The sequence below is a fragment of the Cyprinus carpio genome, chromosome B5 (genome assembly GCF_018340385.1).
Source record: "Cyprinus carpio isolate SPL01 chromosome B5, ASM1834038v1, whole genome shotgun sequence".
Classification (NCBI taxonomy): Eukaryota; Metazoa; Chordata; class Actinopteri; order Cypriniformes; family Cyprinidae; genus Cyprinus; species Cyprinus carpio.
This window is the reverse complement of record NC_056601.1, coordinates 30,949,367-30,969,365: the sequence shown is the minus strand read 5'-3', so window position 1 is coordinate 30,969,365 and position 19,999 is coordinate 30,949,367. Positions and strand designations below refer to the sequence as shown.

The following is a 19,999-nucleotide window of genomic DNA, read 5'->3' as shown; positions in this document are numbered from 1 at the left end:
GCCAAAAGATTCTGAAAGGTTATTTTGCCAGATAAAGATGATCCACTGATAATATCATGGTGTCAAAGTGATTCTTTGTTAGGAACTTTACGATTTTTGCATTGTGAAATTGTCATGACAGTAAAGCACATTTTCCCCAAATTTTCATTACTATAATACAAACTTCAGTTATTATAATTAATTTATTTTGCATGCTCCCCATAAGATTTTCATTATTGTAATAAAAATACTTTCAACTGCAATACCTATATCTACTATAAAAAAAATAATTGTTGTAAAAACACGCTTGTCAAAATGCAAAAACATCCAAAAATGTGTCGTAATAGAAAATAAAAAATGTGCATTTTAAAATAACATTATATAGTGAAATATGACATATTTTGACATTTTTTACAGTGTGTGACATTGTGAGATTCACCCATTAATATTTAATAAATATGTTTGACGAGCTTTGTTTTATTTATGCAAAATTTGCAATATTTTCTATTATATATTCTTGATTTTTAGGTAAAATATGATTTGACGAGATTCACCCATTAATACTTGATGAATATGTTTGACCAGCTGTAGGTGCATTGTTTTCATGGTTGACAAAAATAAAATATTATAATTGTGAGGCAAAGTGTGCTTAACTGTCATGAAAATAATGCTGCAATGCAGAAACTCTAAAAACAGACTTAATTTTCTTTACCAAACACACTTTTTTTTTTTTTTTTGACTTTCAGTATGATTTGCATTTTGTGAGCTTCACCCAATTGTGGTATTTGATTCAAATGGATCCCATGTGCGTTATGTCTTGAACAGCCTGGGTGAGAGTGGAAAAAAAAAGATTTACGAATGAATTGGTGAACAGGCAAAATCAAGCGTAAGGAGTCTCTGGTGAGAAGCAGAGTCTTATACAGCAGGTGTATAGAAGACCTCTCCACTGGTCAGTCGGCGCATCAGCTCTTTCCATAGAAGCTCTCTCTCCATCTGCACTCCTTTCATAATGCCACGGTTCTCCTGTGCCCGACGGGACAAATACGGAATCACCTCATTCACTGGACCATAAGGAACATACTTGTACACAGGGAATCCTGCCTGAGCTGGAGATATGAGCAGATAAGAAAAGAATACCCATCTTAAAGTGTTTTACTGCATTTCTTTGGTCATGTATCCATTTGATTGACATGCATTTTATAACTGTACTCTGGGTAACACTCTTCTGTATATATTATACACACACACACACACACACACATATATATATATATATATATATATATATATATATATATATATATATATATATATATACACACACACACACACACACACATATACTGTATATACAAGTAAAATTACAATAATAAATAGAAAAAAAAAATATATATATATAAAAATTACACACACACACACACACACACACACTCACGTGATCCCTATAGAAGTGATTTTATAAACACTGCTAGCATGTGTGCGTGTGTGTTCACCTAACGGAAAGCTGATTTGGTCGCACATTCCCAGGAGCTGGCCGAAGTACACCTTCTTATCTGTGGGTGGCAGACCCATTTCATTCATCCTGTTAGAGCATAAAAACACAGAGCGCCGTCACAGAAAGTGAAAAATGAGAGAGGCCCCTTTGGCAAGGTCATTTAATACAGGATACATTCTGGCGATTGCTCACTCAAAGTTTTACACCCTCTTATCGGTTACAGCCATTACATGCACGAAGAAGATACATTCTGAGACACTTAAGGTGATATTAAGTGTGAATGATGTAAAAGGAGGGTAACAAGTGTGGACCTCCATATGAATCATGCCCAGGTCACACTCTTTGACATTGTGACAGAGAATGTTAATGACACTGGCACACCTTTGTCAAATGAGGTTACACCCCTAAGGAGTGATTACAAAAAAATAATGATCACACATTCCATTATTAATTTACACAAATTAATTTACTCCCAGAGGGATCTAAATGTTCCTGGTTATGTAGGGAAGGACCTGATATCAAAGAACAACACTCTAAATGTGAATGTTAGTTTTTCTTGCTTAACATCTCTTCACTTTATGACCAAAGATTGATTTTTATGCAAACTAACAAATGTCAAATTCATTTAATTGTGTGACTTTTCCAATGCATTATATGTATATAGTTTATTGATAGATTTATTTTAAATAAATGTTTATTCAGAAAAAAAATGCATCAAATTGATCAAAAGGGGCAGTAAATACTTTTTACAACTATTTGAATAAATTATGTTCTTCTGACTTTCTATTCATCAAAGAGTCCTGAAAAAAAAAAAATCATCAACTTTTCACAAAATTTAAAGCAGCACAACTGTTTTTAACATTGATAATGACATATGTTTCTTGAGCAGCTAATCAGCATATTAGAATGATTTCTGATGGGTCATGTGACACTGAAGACTGGAGTAATGGCTGCTAAAATATTAAAAAATGATTTGTATTTTTAAAAATATATTAAAATAGAAAACAGTTATTTTGAATTTCAATAATATTTCAAAATATTACTGTCTTTACTTTTATTAAATAAATGCGGCCTTAGTAAGCATAAGAGACTTCTTACAGTAACATTAAAAATCGTTCAAACCCCAAACTTTTAAACACAATTGTATGCTCATTGAGGTCTTTAAGTATTAAAACATCAAAATCCATCATTAAAATATTATTACATTTTAAAAATAATAATCTAAACGAAGCGTGTACTTAACTTTTAGTGTACTTAAAAGTTAGTGCGCACTGGAGTGAAGAGTGTCAGTGAACAGAATGCTTAACATGAAATATGAGAGATATAAATATAAATATCACATATTCTGAGAAATTTACAATCAAAGCTGTGCAAATAATATTATGTAATGCGTATTTGGCATACATAAAATTCTTGCTGTGAAATTAGCTGTGGTGAGATTCAGCCATTTTATTAAAAAAAAAAAAACATTTAAAATCTCATTTCAACCACCAATATTTCTACTAAAAAAAATTAATGGATATTTAAGTTGTGCTGGAAATTACATTTGTTTTTGATGGTTCATATACTGTATATACATTAATATAAAGACAGAAGGAGAGAAAATCAGTCTTACCTTCTGAGTGTGTGTTTAACCGTGTCTATATTGTGTGATGCCACCATGACATTTGCTTTATTATTCCGTTCGATCTCCTCCAGCATGTAATCCAGACACCTGAAAGACACCAGCTGCTCATAAATCATCCTGCTTTTGGTCTGCACTTTCAGCCAACATGACTGTTGACCGCCAAACACAAAAAGCTTTTGAAAAGATCTGATTTATTTTGAAAGCTGTCAGAATGTGCCTTAATCATAAGAGGCTTACCTACGGTGAGATAAGCCAAGACTCTAGATAAATCTCTACTGCCTGTGAAACATTCTGTCAGCACAGAGACTGTCTGAATAAAACAGTTCAGAGGAAGTATGATGTTCAGATAAGGTCCTATATGTAACAAGTATCTTAGGACTGCTGATCTGGACTCAGAATCTACTTGGCCATGTCATCTTGCTCCTTAAAGAGAGGCAAAGTGAACCTGACCCCAGACTTCCCTTTCCTAAATTAAAAAATTCTTATTAAATTAAGATTTTTCTCCCCATTATTCTCTGTTCCAGAATAGCATGTTGCCCACCTAGATGGTTTCAGTAAACTCAGAATGGCCAAAAAATAATAATTTAACATTTGAATTTGTATTCTTCAACAATTTTCATTTTTGCAGAATAACTTATATTAATAATTTATAATATCAAATAAATAAAGAAAATAAAAAATAATTATTTAATTGTATAATGGATTTAAATTTCTCCAGTTAATTCGGTCTCTAAAATGAAATAAAAACCTTCTTTTGGTAATCACAAATGACTGTAAACGTCATGTAAACTCATAGGTCAAAATGATTTCTGGTAAGAGTCAGGAGCCAAAGACTGATGGGTAATGATGTCATTATATGGATAAGACTGACCTCATGAATATTAAATCAGCTCACGATGACTGTGCTTTTCTAGAACATCCAGTCATGTTACTTAATTAATTAAGTAACATAACTGGACATGACATAAAACTTATTTTAAATTATTTAAAATAAGACCAAACGAGCTTTAAAATAGCTGAACAGCTTAAAAAAAAGAAAAAAAGATGAAAGTCATAATTAACTGACATAATTTTACATTTTAACTTCTATTCTTCAGCAATTGTCAAGAACCAGGCTTCCTGTAGTACTGTAAAAAATGTACATTTAAAATGTGATTTCTAAAATAAAATGAAATGAAATAAAATAAAATAATGAATATACATTTCTCTACTTAATCCAGTGTCTAAAAAAATACTTTTAAAAATCCTAATCCAGTAGTAAAAAATGACTGCAAAAGTTGCATAAACACATTGGTTGAGTTCTGGTAAGAATTACAATGCCAGCTGTTCTGACTCACAGACTGCAAGTATATTTACATATTTAAAGGATTTGCCACTGATGATTTAAACGCGAGTTTTGAGCAGTGTAGAGCAGCGGTTCTCAATTCCAGTCCTCGCGGCCCCTGCTCTGCACATTTTGTATGTTTCTCTTATGGCTTCAGACGTTTATTCTATTCGAACGTACAGTAAGTGCCCTGCGAAGTGGAGATCACAGGATATTCCACCATGATTACAGTCAGAAGCGTACTTATATGTTCCATTCAAAGTGCACTGAAGTGTGCGAGAATTTAAATTGTATTTATTTAGAGGTTTATAATGTCACACTTGTTCATGTGTGAAGACATTGTGCAGTGCAAATCCGTGAATGAATGTTCTGAAGTGAGGTAAACTTCAACAGATTTCCCCTGCTCAGGGAGTAGGGAGCAATGAACACTGTGTAGGGACCATGTCAATGGGAACACAGTTCATGCACGGAACTCACTTCTTGTGGGACACGCATCATAGTATGGCAAGGGACATAACATTTCCATAACAAGCTTGAGGCATTCGGCCAATCACAACGCACAGGATAACTGGCCAATCAGAGCACACCTCGCTTTTTAGACCAATGACCTTTGTAAAAAAATGTCGCGTTTCGAAAGCGGGAAATAGAGGAGAAACAATAATGTGCAGTATGTGGAAAATAATGTGTTTTTTGAAAACTGCAAAACTTAAACTGCATAAAAACATTTCATTACACCAAATACACAAAATAATTTTCTTTTTAGCAACGACATATGACCTCTTTAAATCAGCACACGGTGACTGTGCTTTTCTAGACTGTAAAGTCATGCAAGTTCATATTAGTTAATATTCATGAGCCAAAGTTGTACTATGCTGTCTTGCCATTGAAATATCAAGCCAGCACTGTTTTCTTATACATAATCTAATATTAATCCAGAGATACAGTACTATATGTAGATAGCAAACAAATGTAATATAATAAAAAAATTACACATAACACATGTAAAATAAACTAATAAAAAAATCCTAAAGGTATTTATATAAAGCCTATATCTGAAATTTGGTTTTAATGTGAGCTAAGAAATGAATAGGACATGTTTTAAACTGAAAGTGGGAGTCCATGTGAAATTTTGTTTTTTATGTGTTGTAATAGGGTGTGAGGGTTAGTGGAGTCTCGTGTGTGTTTTTTGTGAGGAGCTCTATTTGTTTTGCGTGGGTGAGTGACCGTTAATGGAGCTGCTGCCCAAGAAGAGTTATCAGATGAGTCACTTATGATGCTCCATTTCAGTTCAGACGCTGCCTTAGAAAGCAGCAGCCTTTGTAAACAAGGCAGCTCACTAGGTTTTGGAACAGACTTCAAGCGTGAAATTTGCAAGAGAGAATTTGGAACATATTTTGCCTGTGGTACATTCTGTTAGTGGATTCATAGTCGGGGTTGATGGGGTCTTCGTATCCAATCTCCGCAGCTCGGCTTCTCTCCTGGTACATGTAAGCCCCCCTTACCAGCTTGGCACCGAAACACCAGCCCTCCCTTCTTGATAGCTCCACATCCATTAATACCAATTGACTCATTAATAAAGAGCAATTTGTTAAATTGGTATTCATTAAGTTGAATTGATTTTTTTTGATTTTTTTTTATATAGTAAACAAACATTTGCAATGCAGACCTCCCTCAGAAACCAAATGGTAAAAACTGGTTATTCCTAAATTATTGAATTTATTGAAGTATTGAAATTAATGTTGTGGGGACTTGTTTAATATGTAAAGAGGTTAGACAATATGACCATCTAATATGACCATCAAAAAACATATTGTGAAGCGAAAAAAAAAGCTGCATATTTATAATAAATTAATCATTAAGAAGTTTTAAAATCATTGCTTCCAGCTAAAATACAAGTCCTCTATCCATAAAGTGGATTTCTCCACTGAAGAGGTTGTGTCGTCTGAATCAGGAGAGAAATATACAGTATCAAGCACTATAAACAAGTGTATAAAACAGTTCTAAACAAATATGTCTGTGGATTGTGATGTGAGAGGACAACAGGGGATGTACTTCACTGGAGGAAGCATTATTATGGATTATGGAGTCATATTTTAATGGTTTAAAGTACAAATGTATTAATGTTGGATTTACTTCTTGCAAACACGCATCTTTTCACTTCACAAGACATTAACTGATGGACTGGAGTGGTGTGGATTGCTTTTTATTATGGATCATTGTGATGTTTTTATCAGCTGTTTGCACACTTATTCTGACGGCACCCATTCACTGCAGAGGATACATTGGTGAGCAAATGATGTAAATTTCCTTAAATCTCTTCCAATGAAAAGAAAACTTAACTAAGGCTGAGTAAACATTAATCAAATGTACATTTTTGGGTGTTATCTACTGTATTTTCTGGAAAATAAGTAGCAAAGGGTTAAAAATGCGTTGTTTTCAGAAAAATACAGATAAATTGCGTCTGTGTATAAGCATTATTACATTCAGAAATAATGTGAAATACCAGTAATTAAAAATCAAAATGTTTCCAAACATTATAAACATGAATTTAGTTTCCCTCATTCTACAACATATTCAGAAAAAAATGAGAAACAGAATAGGAATGAAAAATATAAGTATAAAAGAAACATGAATTATAGTGACACTATAAACAATCTTTATCATAAACCCTAGAATATTGTATTTAAAGTTAAACTGAAACTACCTAGATTTGGCAAATGCGCTATACAAATATTTTCGGGCTCTCATACTGTATCTCTCTTTTTTGGCACAAATCCAAATCCTGATCGTTTTGGAATATCAGTTGCAGCACATTTTTGATAATTAAAAACCACAAATTATATTCTGGAAAATATGGTATATATATAAATGTCTTAAAGGTTAGCAATATTAGCAAAAACAGCATATTTATTCATAAATGCTAAAAAAACTAATTAATTGAAACCAAGAAACCATGACCGCATTATAAGCAGACCCTAAAGTATATGGAGACTCAAAGTTGTCATAAGTGTGTTTAAATGTCACCATCATCATTTATTAAATTTTAAGATCAATTGCAATATGAAGACAGATTCCAAGCACCACGGTGCTAAATATCAGTTTTGATACTGCATTGTCTAAATGTTATCCTGGTATTACTGTATAGCATGTTTTCTGCACAGCATGTAACTGTAGATAAATCCCAGAATATAATGTTTGTGTGTTATTTTGTTTTTGTGTGTTGTTTTTTGTATGCTCACTTTGAAGTAGCACTGATAGGTGTTGAAAACAACAGCTTTGTCTCGGTTGAAACTTCTCTTCATTTCCACAGTGAGTCTGAGGATAGCAGGCTGGAAATACGTCTGTTCGGTGTCCACCATCAGCCTGACGCCATTTTCCACCGCATGCTGTTCAGCAGATGAGAAGCAGGCGGCGAGTTAAAAACACATTAATCAGCTGACTAAAAAAAAGCTATCACCACAGACAGCGGCATTTTAATTGATGTGGCAACCGTCATTCCTGATACTGTATAACCAAGGATTTGTCAACAAATAATGATGCTATAACCTCCGCTGTAATAATGACAGTGATACAGTGGTGCTAAAAAGTATTTAGACATTTAAAAATGTCTGAATGTCATTGCATTAGATAACAAAATAACAAACCAACTGGTATTCATTTTATATTGCACATGCAAAACACTTTTGCATGTGCACAAAATAAAAGTAGTTTGATAGGTTTAAAGGCTAAAACAGTAAATATACTGTTCATAATGAAAATACAAAGCAGTATCTACACTACTGTTTAAAAGTTTGGGGTTGGAAAGGTTTCTTAAGGTTTTTTTTTTTTAAGTCTCTTATGCTTACCAAGGCTGCATTTATTTGTTAAAAATAATACAGTAAAAACAATAATAATGTGAAATATTATTATAATTTAAAACAAGTGTTTTCTATTCTAATATACTTTAAAATAGAATTAATTCCTGTGATGCAAAGCTGAATTTCCACATCATTACTCCAGTCTTTAATGTCACATGATCATTCAGAAATCATTCTAATATGCTGATTTGCTGCTCAAGAAATATTTCTTATTATTATCAATGTTTAAAAAAGTTATGCAGCTTAATATTTTTGTGGAATCCATGGTACATTTTTTCAGTATTTTTAGATGAATGGAAAGTTTATAAGAACTGCATTTATTTGAAATAGAAATCTTTTGTAGCATTATAAATGTCTTTACTTGCACTTTTGATAAATTGAATGCATCTTTGCTGATTTTTTTTTCTTCTTTTTTTTCAGACCAAAAACAACAACATCAACAACAAAATCTTTGGAAATTATATTGGCATAACTCGCATCACACCACAACTCACAGTAGAATGAGTGAGATCCACTAGGTAACAGTTCCAACTTAAAAAAAAAAAAAAAAAAAAACAACTTTGATTTTTTTTTATTCTCCAGGTTTACCAATTTGGAGAAAAACTGTAATATGCAATCTCTAAACTTTGTTTGATTTGGTACTTCCATGCTGAAAAACAGGAAGCCTTGAGTCTATGGGAGTCACACAGCTTGTACCAGCGGCCTTTCACAGTGCGACATAAACCCGATACATGTTCCTCGCATCAAGTCGACGGGGCGGAACAGCTCTCTAACCTCCACACTCTGCTGAAGGCTTTCTCAAAATCGATCTCTGTTACATTCTTCATCCATGACTGTCTGTTAGACCATGACCTTCTGCCACTCCACATGAATACCACAGGAGACATAGAAGAGGAACACAGCCAATGAACGCACCTTAGCCAAGACGTCCAGTCGCTGAATCATCCTTTTCATCTGCCTTTCCTCTTCTTCGGTGAACTTGGACAGAGGAGGCTCCAGCTGACCAGTCTGTTAAAGTAACAAATAAAAAATAGAACGAAATTCAGTATTTGAACAGAAATTTAGAATATGGGTGCATTTTCGTTTGAGAAGTGAATCTTGCTAATGTTAATTTTATTTTAAGTACAGTTATATTTATTTATTATTATTATTTTTAAACAGATGGTTTTGGATTATTGGACAGAGATCTTTCAGGTAGAGGGTACAGTTTTTGTATTACATTACCTTTTATTCCATTTACTATGCAATAAGAAAGGCATTCATAGGCTGACTTCTTTAAGATTATAAACATTGTGTCCAATTCTCAGCAAACGCATGAGTTTGAAGAAAAACTACCTGTCTGAACGAACTATAGAAGATAGAGATGTTTTGGAAACCTGATTGGAAACAATATTTATTAGAGCTGCAAGTTAATTGTTTTTGATCATACTTAGGGTTGGTACTGAGCTTTTGTTTTGTAACAATTAGTGATATAAACAACAGTTACTTCAGTATTATACTGAATATTTTGAATTAGATTTTACTTTTATATTTTTAGTTTTCGGATACGTTGTTTACATTTCAGATCAAAGCAAAAACAACGTATTTGCATACGTTGTCTACGTCTGTGAGTGTATCCGTGTTGGTGCTTTGGGTTGATTTTGTGGAGACGAATTGTTGAATAAAGTCGTTATTTTTGTTTTCTTTGCACACAAAAAGTATTCTCGTAGCTTTGTTCTTTGCACACAAAAAGTATTCTAGTTTATTTTTGAAATTATGTTTTAATATGTGGTGTTTTATGGATTTTTTTGTTGATTTTCTTGATAGTTTTCTGGACCGTCTATGGGAGGGTCAGAGAGCTCTCGGAAGGTATCAAAAATATCTTAATTTGTGTTCCGAAGATGAACGAAGGACTTACAGGTTTGGAACGACATAAGGGTGAGTAATTAATAAAAGAATTTTCATTTTTGGGTGAACTATCCCTTGAAGTCACACCTTTAAGTTATGCAAAAAAATGAAGACAACCCCCCAAAATTAAGATTTTCTGTACTTGTGATGGAAGCCTCTTGCTTCTCTTGCAGGCTAAATTCCAGACATGTCTTCATAATCGAATGACCTGGGAAAAACTCAAAACTGTGAAGGGGCATTTGCAGTGTTCATAGAACCAACTAGACCATGAGCAATCGATAACCCTCTTAATTTATGATGTGGTTAAGGTATCCGTTTCTTGCTGTCTGCCTACCTGCAGGTTCGGGACAACCAGTAGATCAGATATCTTCGTTCTCTCGTCGATCAGACGGTTCCAGTCCAGCATGTCCACCATGCTTTGGGGAACAAATAAAATACAGCATTCACATTTCAGCAGCTTGTCAGAAATGATGGTTCTTAAACATCAAAGGATTTGCATGCATCATTACGGAACTGGTCGATTTTGAGTGCTCTTTTATGAGTTTAGTTACTCAGGGGTTTAGTTGACTCGAGGAGGTCAAGCAGAGTAATGGAGCACCCGTGGAATAGTCCTTGAGTAGCTCACCTCAGTTCATAAGATAACTTCATTGTCTGCCATTGATTGAGAAGATTTACCAGTCTGAGTGTCAGAACAGCTACGGGAAAATGGTGTTTCTCACCCTGATGAGTGCAGTCGTCCATCAGAGAAGCAGCTATGAATGTTGCCTTGAGCTCCCAGTCTGGCTAGACATGTCAGCAAAGAAAACACACACATTTTCATTCATCAGACCAAACACTCCAAAAAAGACTGCATGATTAAAGGCAGAGTTCACCCAAAATGATCCCATTGGGTTTTTGTGTTCCAAGGAGCACAAAGTGATACATTCTGAGGAATCAAGGGTCAATTCATGTATTATCACTATTGTTCTCCCAAAAATGACAATTTGCTGATTTATGTTTGATCTGTGCATATTTCTCTCTTGATTTAAACAACTCTACTTTTTCCCTGGAGAAAGTAATAATATATTTAGAGGACTTACAAGCAATGGTTTGATGTGGATGGAATATTTATTATTGATGTGTTTGTTTTGTATAATGATGCTTTTTTTTTTTTTAGAAGTTATTAATTGACGGACTGGAGTCGTGTGGATTACTTGTAGATTACTGTGATTTTTTTTATCAGCTGTATGGACTCTCATTCTGACGGCACCCATTCACTGTAGAGGATCCATTGGTGAGCAAGCGATGTGATACTAAATTTCTCCAAATCTGTTCAAGAAACAAACTCATCTACATTTTGGACAGCCCGAGGGTGAGTACATTTTCAGCAGATTTTAATTTTTGGCTGAACTTTTCCTTTAAGCAAAACCTACTTCGGTTTATCTAATGGAAATAATCAAGTATAAATGTGCCGTGTAAGTGTCTGTTAAAAGACTACTTAATTATTTATTGTCATGTTAATTTAATCTTTCCATTAAAATGAATGCAGCTCATACTGTACAGTCATTGCAATATAGCATCCAGTTGCTTGCTGTAGGTTAGATTTGTTACAGCTGCTTTATAGTCTACTGCAGTATTAAACACGCTTTAGTGTTGGTTGATCTGTGCGTTTGGCTGCAGTTTGAACCCAGTTCGTACCTGCAGTTGCTCTAGATCCAGTTTCTGCTCCAGCACCTCCACGCTGTCTTTCCCCTGCTTGGCAGCCAGGAAACTGAAAAAGCATCTCCATTTCACCAGCACCTCGGAGAACTGGAGCTACAGGCGCCTGAGGGAAGGATGAGGAGACCGTTTAGTTCACCAAGGTGATGGATTTTAACCCGTGTTTTCTGATGAATGAATCCTGCCTGAACCTCAGTCTTACCAGGAATTGTGGTCGCCCCAAGGCAGTCATCTTAATAGCTGAGAAACCGTCTTCAGAACTTCCACCTGAGCAGGCAGGTGATTTTCTTTTAGTGTTATTTTAGAGGTAACTGCAGCAATGGAAGTGAAACTGCCTTTTTTAGGAGCAATTTTCCAGGAACCCTGAATGAATTCTATGCAGTTATACTTAGTGTTGCCAGTGCATTACAATGGGTGTTTTCTCTTATAGTGGTTGTTTTTTTGAAATGTATGGCTGCATGCACATTCACAAATATAAATGCTTTCAAAAGTTGGTCAGCTTCCATGCTTTCTTGGCACTCTTACACATACACTAAAAATACATGCAATATCTGCATAGCACACAACAAGGATTAAAGGAATAACAGGATAAAACTTTGCACCACTTTCCACGAACAGAGTGCATTTTGGTGCCCCGTAATTTTTTTTTAAGGAGGCATGAATCTCAGTTTGAGCGGTTTGATGGAAGACTTTTTGCAAGACAATGCTGTTTACTTTAGAGTAGTAGTGTTTTAAAACTTGCTCTGCATTTGAAAAAGGCATTATATATGCCATCACAACATCAAAATCTAAACATATGGTGATGTGTCATACTCTGTGTTTGTATTGTCTATGAATATGTACCATACTGAATGATGTAAACTCATATAATAAGGGACAACTCTGACACTATCAAATAAATGGTATTATCTCACAATATATGGCAATAAATTGTATTAACTTGGAATATGTTGTGTGTTTAAATAGTAAAAAAAATAAATAATAATAATTATTATTTTTTGAATCCAATAAATATGAATGATATTAATAAATAAAAATAATCTGCTTTAATTAAAATTCTAAATAATGCTATGTGTTTAGTTATTTCTTTTTTACCCCAATAACGATTGTTTCTGTTTGTTTTTCAGTTTCTGTTCATTAAAAAAAAAGATTAAAACCAAGCAGATGAAAAAATTTGGCCTTCGAGTCAAAAAGGTTAAGAAACACTGTTTTAAACAATGCAGACAGACATCCAAAAAATGCAGTAAGCTCATGTAAGATGAAATGAAAAATAAACAGATCATATAATATTTAGTTGTTGCCAGTTAACATTATATGAAGGTCAAAAAAATAAAACTGAATAAGTCTTAAGCCCTGATTTGTATCCCATTCGTGGAAAGTGCCCTGTTTACTTTCTATGTTTTGGTCATTGCATTAGTAGCTCCTGGCTTTTGTTTTACTTGTAAACTGACTCCAATTCCAAAGTTAATTACTAATCAGCTTTAATAGATGGTCTGTTACCCGAGGCTTTGATGCATTTCAGGAAAGTCTCCATGTGTTGGTCGCATTTCGCCTCATCGGCATAGAAATAAGTACGAGTGCTTGTCACGCCTTCACGACGATCGCCAAATTTCTGATGGGCTGTGAACTTCTTCTCCCGGTGGTCAGCTCCTGAAAACAATGTCCAAAAGGGAAAGTATGACCTTTTACTTCAATATTACAAACGAGTTGAACTGTTAAAATGGTGCACATACTCACCAGGGCTTTCCTTCTCTGATGTAGACATGCAAGATCTATCAATAAAGAGAGAGACATTGACATTTTTAATAAAAAAGGAGACTAATGAAACCAACTACTTGTTCTTTAGGTCTTTTTAGAGACCTTTCTTCCAACAAAATGAAGAAACAGCAGTTTCTGTAGAGAGGAATCAATAATAACTGCAGAGGCTGCTATGAAGTCACTTTACTGTGGTGCACTTCTGCTATTTGTTTCCCTTCTATATTTCAGGGTCAGCACTTAGAGTCACACACTGACTCCTGCCTGATGTCTATGCTTATACCTGCATGCATTTAAACTCTCTGATGTACTACACTGAGGCTCAGGCTGGGCATAAACCAACTAAAAGGTTACATAGTCACATGGGGCAGTGATTTGTTTAGATTGAGCTCCTGTGATCTTCACTTCTTTCGAACGGCACTCACATCAACGCCTCCGCTCTTTCCCATCCACCCTTAGAGCCGTGGATATGCTGCATGGGGCGGCTCAGTGGAGACAATGTTTTGACGTCTGTAATGTTCCAACAGTAAGGAATGTTGAGATGTTGATGGGGACATTAGTGGACGGACTCAATCCCTTCCAGACTTAAAGTGCTCAGTTAATGCCTCAGCCTGCGGCTAAACGAAACAGAGTTATACATGCAACATATGAGAATGATAGATCTTACTCCAAAATCTCTCCATTTTTGCAAGAGAAAATCTGAAGTGATGGGTCTATTTATCTACATATATCAACTGAATATAAATGCAAAAAAGAGAGATATATTTTCAAAGAAAAACTTTAGATTTTGCATAAAGAAAAAAATATATATTTAGACCATTTTTGCATTTAAACCCCTTTTCATTGTTAGCTAGGGAAATTTTGATGTAATATCTCTTATTATTAACATTAAAGACAAATATATATTCAAAAGAAAATAGATTTAAATATATATGTATATATATATTTTACTTCAAAGTCACAAGAAAAAAAATGCATAAAGAAAATGTTTTGCATGTGAACCTTTCCGCTCTGTCAAAAAAAATCTATTCTCTGCTGTAATTATCTTTGCAATGTTTTTAATAATGTTTATATTGACACTCCTAATACATACTGTATTGAAAATTATTATATTAACTGTATTAATATCAATAATACAAATACAAAAAATAATGAATAATAGTTATTATACACACACAGACACACACACACACACACACAATTCATTACAGCTGTAATATATATATATATATATATATATATAATCCGAAATAAAGTTTGTTTACACAATATATGCATGTGTACTGTGTATATATACAATATACAAACACATACATATACATATATATATTTTTTAAAATATTTACATATATGTATATATATAACACACACACAGTATATAGATAATATTTATATATATATATATACATATATATATACATATATATATATATATATAAATATATATATATATATATAATATATATATTTTTCTATTATATATACATGCATGTGTTTGTATATATATATATATATATATATATATATATATATTTAAAATATATTTAAAATTATATATATATATATATATAAAATATATTTATTATATATATGTATGTGTTTGTGTCACACAGTACACACTCACACTCATTTATTATGTAAACAAAAACTCTTATTTTTGATGCAATTAATCACAATTAATCGTTTGACAGCACTAGTTTTGATTCGTTTGAAAGCACTAGTTTTGATTCAAGCACAGAGATTTTGTGGGATTGTCTTGGACAGACACTTGAATGTTATATAGCAGACAATTCATAAAATCAATACATGCAAGTCAATTACAGTGGACCGATGGTTGTTATTATAATAATAGCTGTCTGCACCAAAGCAAGACTTAACAATAACAGCTTTTTCATACAAAATGATACATGACAGGAACGGTGTCTCAGAACTCACTGAATGATCGGCCTGGGTTCCTGCATATTAGATGGCAGCCTACTCAAATGCCACATCCTCCAGCATTCTCCCTCTATCACACCCTTGATAATGCAGAAAAGCCAAGCTGAGCACTCTATTCTGTATAACAGCATTACAGGATCCATTGGGGTGGATGTTAATGCAATATTGATAGGGGCAGAGGCTCTAAAACACACATCACGAACATAAATTAGCTTTTATTAGCCAGTGACCAGCCAGGGTCCTCTGTGGTTGTAAAGAGCATTTCCAATAAACGCTCCATTTCGGCTATGTGGCGAGCTATCGCGGTGATCTAGCGCCCCTCTCAGGCGACGGAGAGAACTGCGCTTCACAGCCACAGAGTAATCTGAGGAGAGAGGCCTATAAGATTGCTCAGACCTCTGACTGTTGCGTTCAGAAATGAGAGCAGTGATGTGGGGGAGAAGTCCATTTATTGGATCTCACTTTGTATCAATGGCTTTTTCTCATAATCCAAATGGCATATCATCTATATCTCCGTCTCTTTCTCTCTCTCAGTACTCAGGCAATACATTTCATTTATATTTCCAGCAGGAGACCCTCTGGGAAGGCACTGACTCTCTGTAATTTCCAAAAGGTCAATGACAAGAACAAATGAAGAAATTTTTTTATCAAATGTCATAACGTTGTCACAGTTGTTGAAATGTAGGTGAGGCTAATGGTTAAGGACCTGGGCTGATAACAGAAAGGTCACAGGTTCAGTTCCAGGTTAGGATGAATCAGAAAAAAAGTTACCTTCAGTATTATTAAGAACAAACATCCAAGTAGACATACAGGCCGCACACTGCATTTCTAACTAGCCCAGACTCCAATTAGTATACAAGTTGCATGAAACGAAAAAATCTACTATTTGCCAAATAATGTGTGTAAATGTTTCAGTAATGCTTACAAACAGGAAACAAATTACATTTGAGAGCATATTTTTAATCTGTTAAATATGCATTGGGTGATTGATAGGGCATCACAAGAAGTCGAAATCTCTAAGTTTGCAAACAGGATTATTGTACTTAATTATTGCTACTTATATTTTTGCTAAAACTGAAACTAAAACTATTTATTCATTCATTTATTAGAGAAGAGATGCTTTGCACCAGATTTAGCTACTAGCTATTTTGTATATTATAAATTCTAAATAAATAAATAAATACATACATACATACAAATTAAGTAAAGCTTAAACAACAAACAATTAAAAAAAAAATGCACAAAACGCAGTAAAATTCATACTGTACATGGCAATAAATAAAAACAAAAACAGAATGAAATCCAAAAGTATATATTTAACATTAATTTTAAATGTTTACATTTAAAAAAAATAATAATAATAAAAAAAAACTAAAATAAAAACTGAAAATAACTAAAGCTATTTGGGATGGTCTTCATGTTTTGACCAATAACAAAATATCCAGTCATTTTGTTTTCTTTTAAGGGGGTCAGACACCCCTCTCCCCAATAATTCATTCCCCAGATATAGATTTGTTCAAATCACTAACCCTAAATACGTGCAATAGTGATGCAGGTTTAAAAAAAAAAAAAAAAAAAAAAAAAAAAAAATTACCCACTGATATCACACCACAGCATAAACTACTATAAAAGAGTTGCTGTTGTGGAAACAGAGAGCAGCTCTCTATCTGTATGTGTACCATGAAACAAGATTCCTAAACAGTGAGCATGTTGATACCATCAACATAAGCCAATCAGAAACAATGGGGCTTGACCGAAACAGCCAATAGCATATCGGCTCTTTGTTTACATCTGTGACAGCAGATCAAATCTCAGTCTATTTCTGTAGGCTCTCCACATGAGCACAAAACACAACATGGCCATTAACCTCAAGGCCCTCTGCCGAAAAGTAGTTAGTGTGATGCAAAGCAGGTCTTAATAGACTTAATTCAGGCCAAAAGATTTTGGAATCATACTGCCAAGCTAGGAGGGTCTGAAAGGGAGAAAGTTTTCAAAACACTTAAGGATTCAACTAAACTAATTGCACAGAACAGCAGGTTGATATCAGGAGAGCAAAAGTTCTTAATTAGCTGCTTTAAATTAGGCAAATTAAGCACTATAGCTCTATGAAGCAAAATAATTGCGCTCATTTATATTCTGTTCTTATACTTGGTGTGATCTATATCGCTGATTTATTTATTTTGCTCTTAATTGGTCAGGTCTGGCTCATGTATTCTGCAAATAAATGCCTGCAGACTAGTTAAATGTTCAGCTGAATGTAAAATGTACCAGTCGATAGAAAGTGTATTTTGTTAAATACACACACACACACATACATACACTTACCTACTTTTATCTATCATAAAATAAAATGTCTAGAGTAACATTCTCCTATCTAAATAACAGACTATGCATTTTGTTAAACTGCACACAAATCTTACAGTCACCACCTATTGAAGCAATAGTAAACATGGTTGTTTGTGGATGTAAGGAGCAGAACTGCAAGAGAGCACTTACTCCATCTCTTTCCTCTCAGCCTCTTCCTGTGAGAGATCCTCTTCTACACTATAATCCAGCACAGCCCCGACTCCATACGATTGGTTCTTCTGCACTACAGCCCTGATGGACTGATGGTCCTCACCTGCCACAAACTGACCACAGAACGTCATCTTCATAAACTGCTCAAACATCTTCTGTCCCAACAACTTTCTGCTGAGGTCCATTATCTGTATGAGACAGAGAGGGTGTTGTCAAGGCATGCACAGATTACAGTATCATCTAAAGTCATCTTGAGCTGAGAGCCCTATATTCTTTTAGCTAAGCACTCAATGCATACTAATACATGAATGATTAAACTGTTTCACCTATACACTACTTGTTATTTAATGCAATGCCTTGCATACATATTTAAGTGTGGCTTACTGTATGTGCCTTGCAGTTTGGGGGCACTGTGTATACTGAGACCATGTCAATCGGAACACAGTTCATATGGAACTCTCTTCTAACGAACTGGTGATTTGAATCAAGTGTGATGAACAAGAAGGACATGCAAAATATGTAGAGCTGGGGGTCGTGGGGACCAGGATGAAGAAATGCCGTTGTCTCAAAGAGACTTGCATATGTCTGAGATACATTCTGTCCTTGCCAGTAATCTTGGCTCTAGTAACTACACACTAACCACATGACTTCCCCTTGGCAAGATGCCATTCCTGCCAGTCATCTGGGACAATGCCACAGGAGTAATTCCAGACAGGAACATGGAAGTCTTTCATATATAGTACAGTACTAGAACAGGGTGCCTGTCCTTTTTGGTTAATATTGTATGAATAAACTATATAGGCCTAAGCATTAAATACATTACATACCTCTTTATTCTTATCAACCAGGATGTCATAGGAGCACAGTTTGAAAACCACCAAGCTTCTAAGCAACTCGAGAGTGTCTTTGCTCTTGTAGGCTTCTTTGGTCTGTTCAAAGTCAATGGAGGTCTTGTTACTATAAGATACATACTCTCTACTGTCAACGGACTCGTCTTCTGTGTTTGTTTTGGTTGGATGTAACGCTTGCACACGATGATGGCGAGTGGCGATCACCAAACTCCTGTTAAGAGTCGCGCGCCCAAAGGCAGTGAGACTTTTGCGGAGAGACATCAATTCAAGGCTTCTGTACAGACAATAAATAACGAATCTCCTGCAACCTGTCCTCAAGCAGCTTACATTATTTAACGCAACCTATGGGGTCCCGCCTATATTCAAATCTGGGCTGAAGGATTGGGCCAAATCCAGTGACGTTTCTGTTTACTAATGTATACGCGCATGTGCTGCCATAAAAGGGATGCTATTGCATAAACGTTCCGTGACGTAAACATTACAGTTTTATAATTCCGAGATGCAGGAAAAAAATGCAGATTTTATTTAGATATCCTGTTGTTGCTCTCTTTGTCGTTTAGTTTGAGAATGTTTAGGTTTGCTCTTACAGCTATGTTTGTGACGTAAAAGTTTGTTGTGCATGTTCCATGAAGTTAACAGAGGGGGGAGCCATTGCATTGTTAAAGTAATTCACTTTACAAGACTGAAGAAAAAAAACTATTTAGCTGAGCTGACAAAATTTATGGAGATGCCCAAAAGTTATTCATAAACAAAATAAAATAACATTTTGTTTACTTATTGTTAACAATAATAATAAACTATATAAAGTCTATATCCTCATAAATGAGGCAAAGAATCTGTATAAAGGGGATAGATCAATCTTAATGTACAGTAACTAGGCAAAAATGCATGAATTTGTTTAGCTATTTGTGAAAATGACCACACAAATATTATGAAACAACCAACTCATCTGCTTAAAAACGGTAAATCTGGCATGTTGACTGCTTTTTAAATAAAAATCTTAGCTGTAAAAATATTTGTTCTGTGTGACTTAAACCCAGTATTACCACATGCACATATGTAGGACTATAA

At 34.4% G+C, this 19,999-nt stretch overlaps 1 protein-coding gene across 1 annotated transcript; it reads right to left on the bottom strand.

Moving 5' to 3' along the window:
- Positions 1–369: 369 nt before the first annotated feature.
- Positions 370–19,292, bottom strand: prodhb (proline dehydrogenase (oxidase) 1b). The gene is made up of 13 exons (XM_042723452.1): positions 18,905–19,292; positions 18,057–18,265; positions 13,605–13,639; positions 13,368–13,517; positions 12,070–12,134; positions 11,836–11,963; positions 10,889–10,948; positions 10,504–10,585; positions 9,198–9,290; positions 7,665–7,811; positions 3,090–3,274; positions 1,473–1,561; positions 370–1,085 (listed from the first exon to the last, which is right to left on the bottom strand). Exons 1-13 carry the CDS (start codon positions 19,187–19,189, stop codon positions 895–897), a joined length of 1,719 nt encoding a protein of 572 aa, XP_042579386.1. The 5' UTR covers positions 19,190–19,292; the 3' UTR covers positions 370–894.
- Positions 19,293–19,999: the final 707 nt, after the last annotated feature.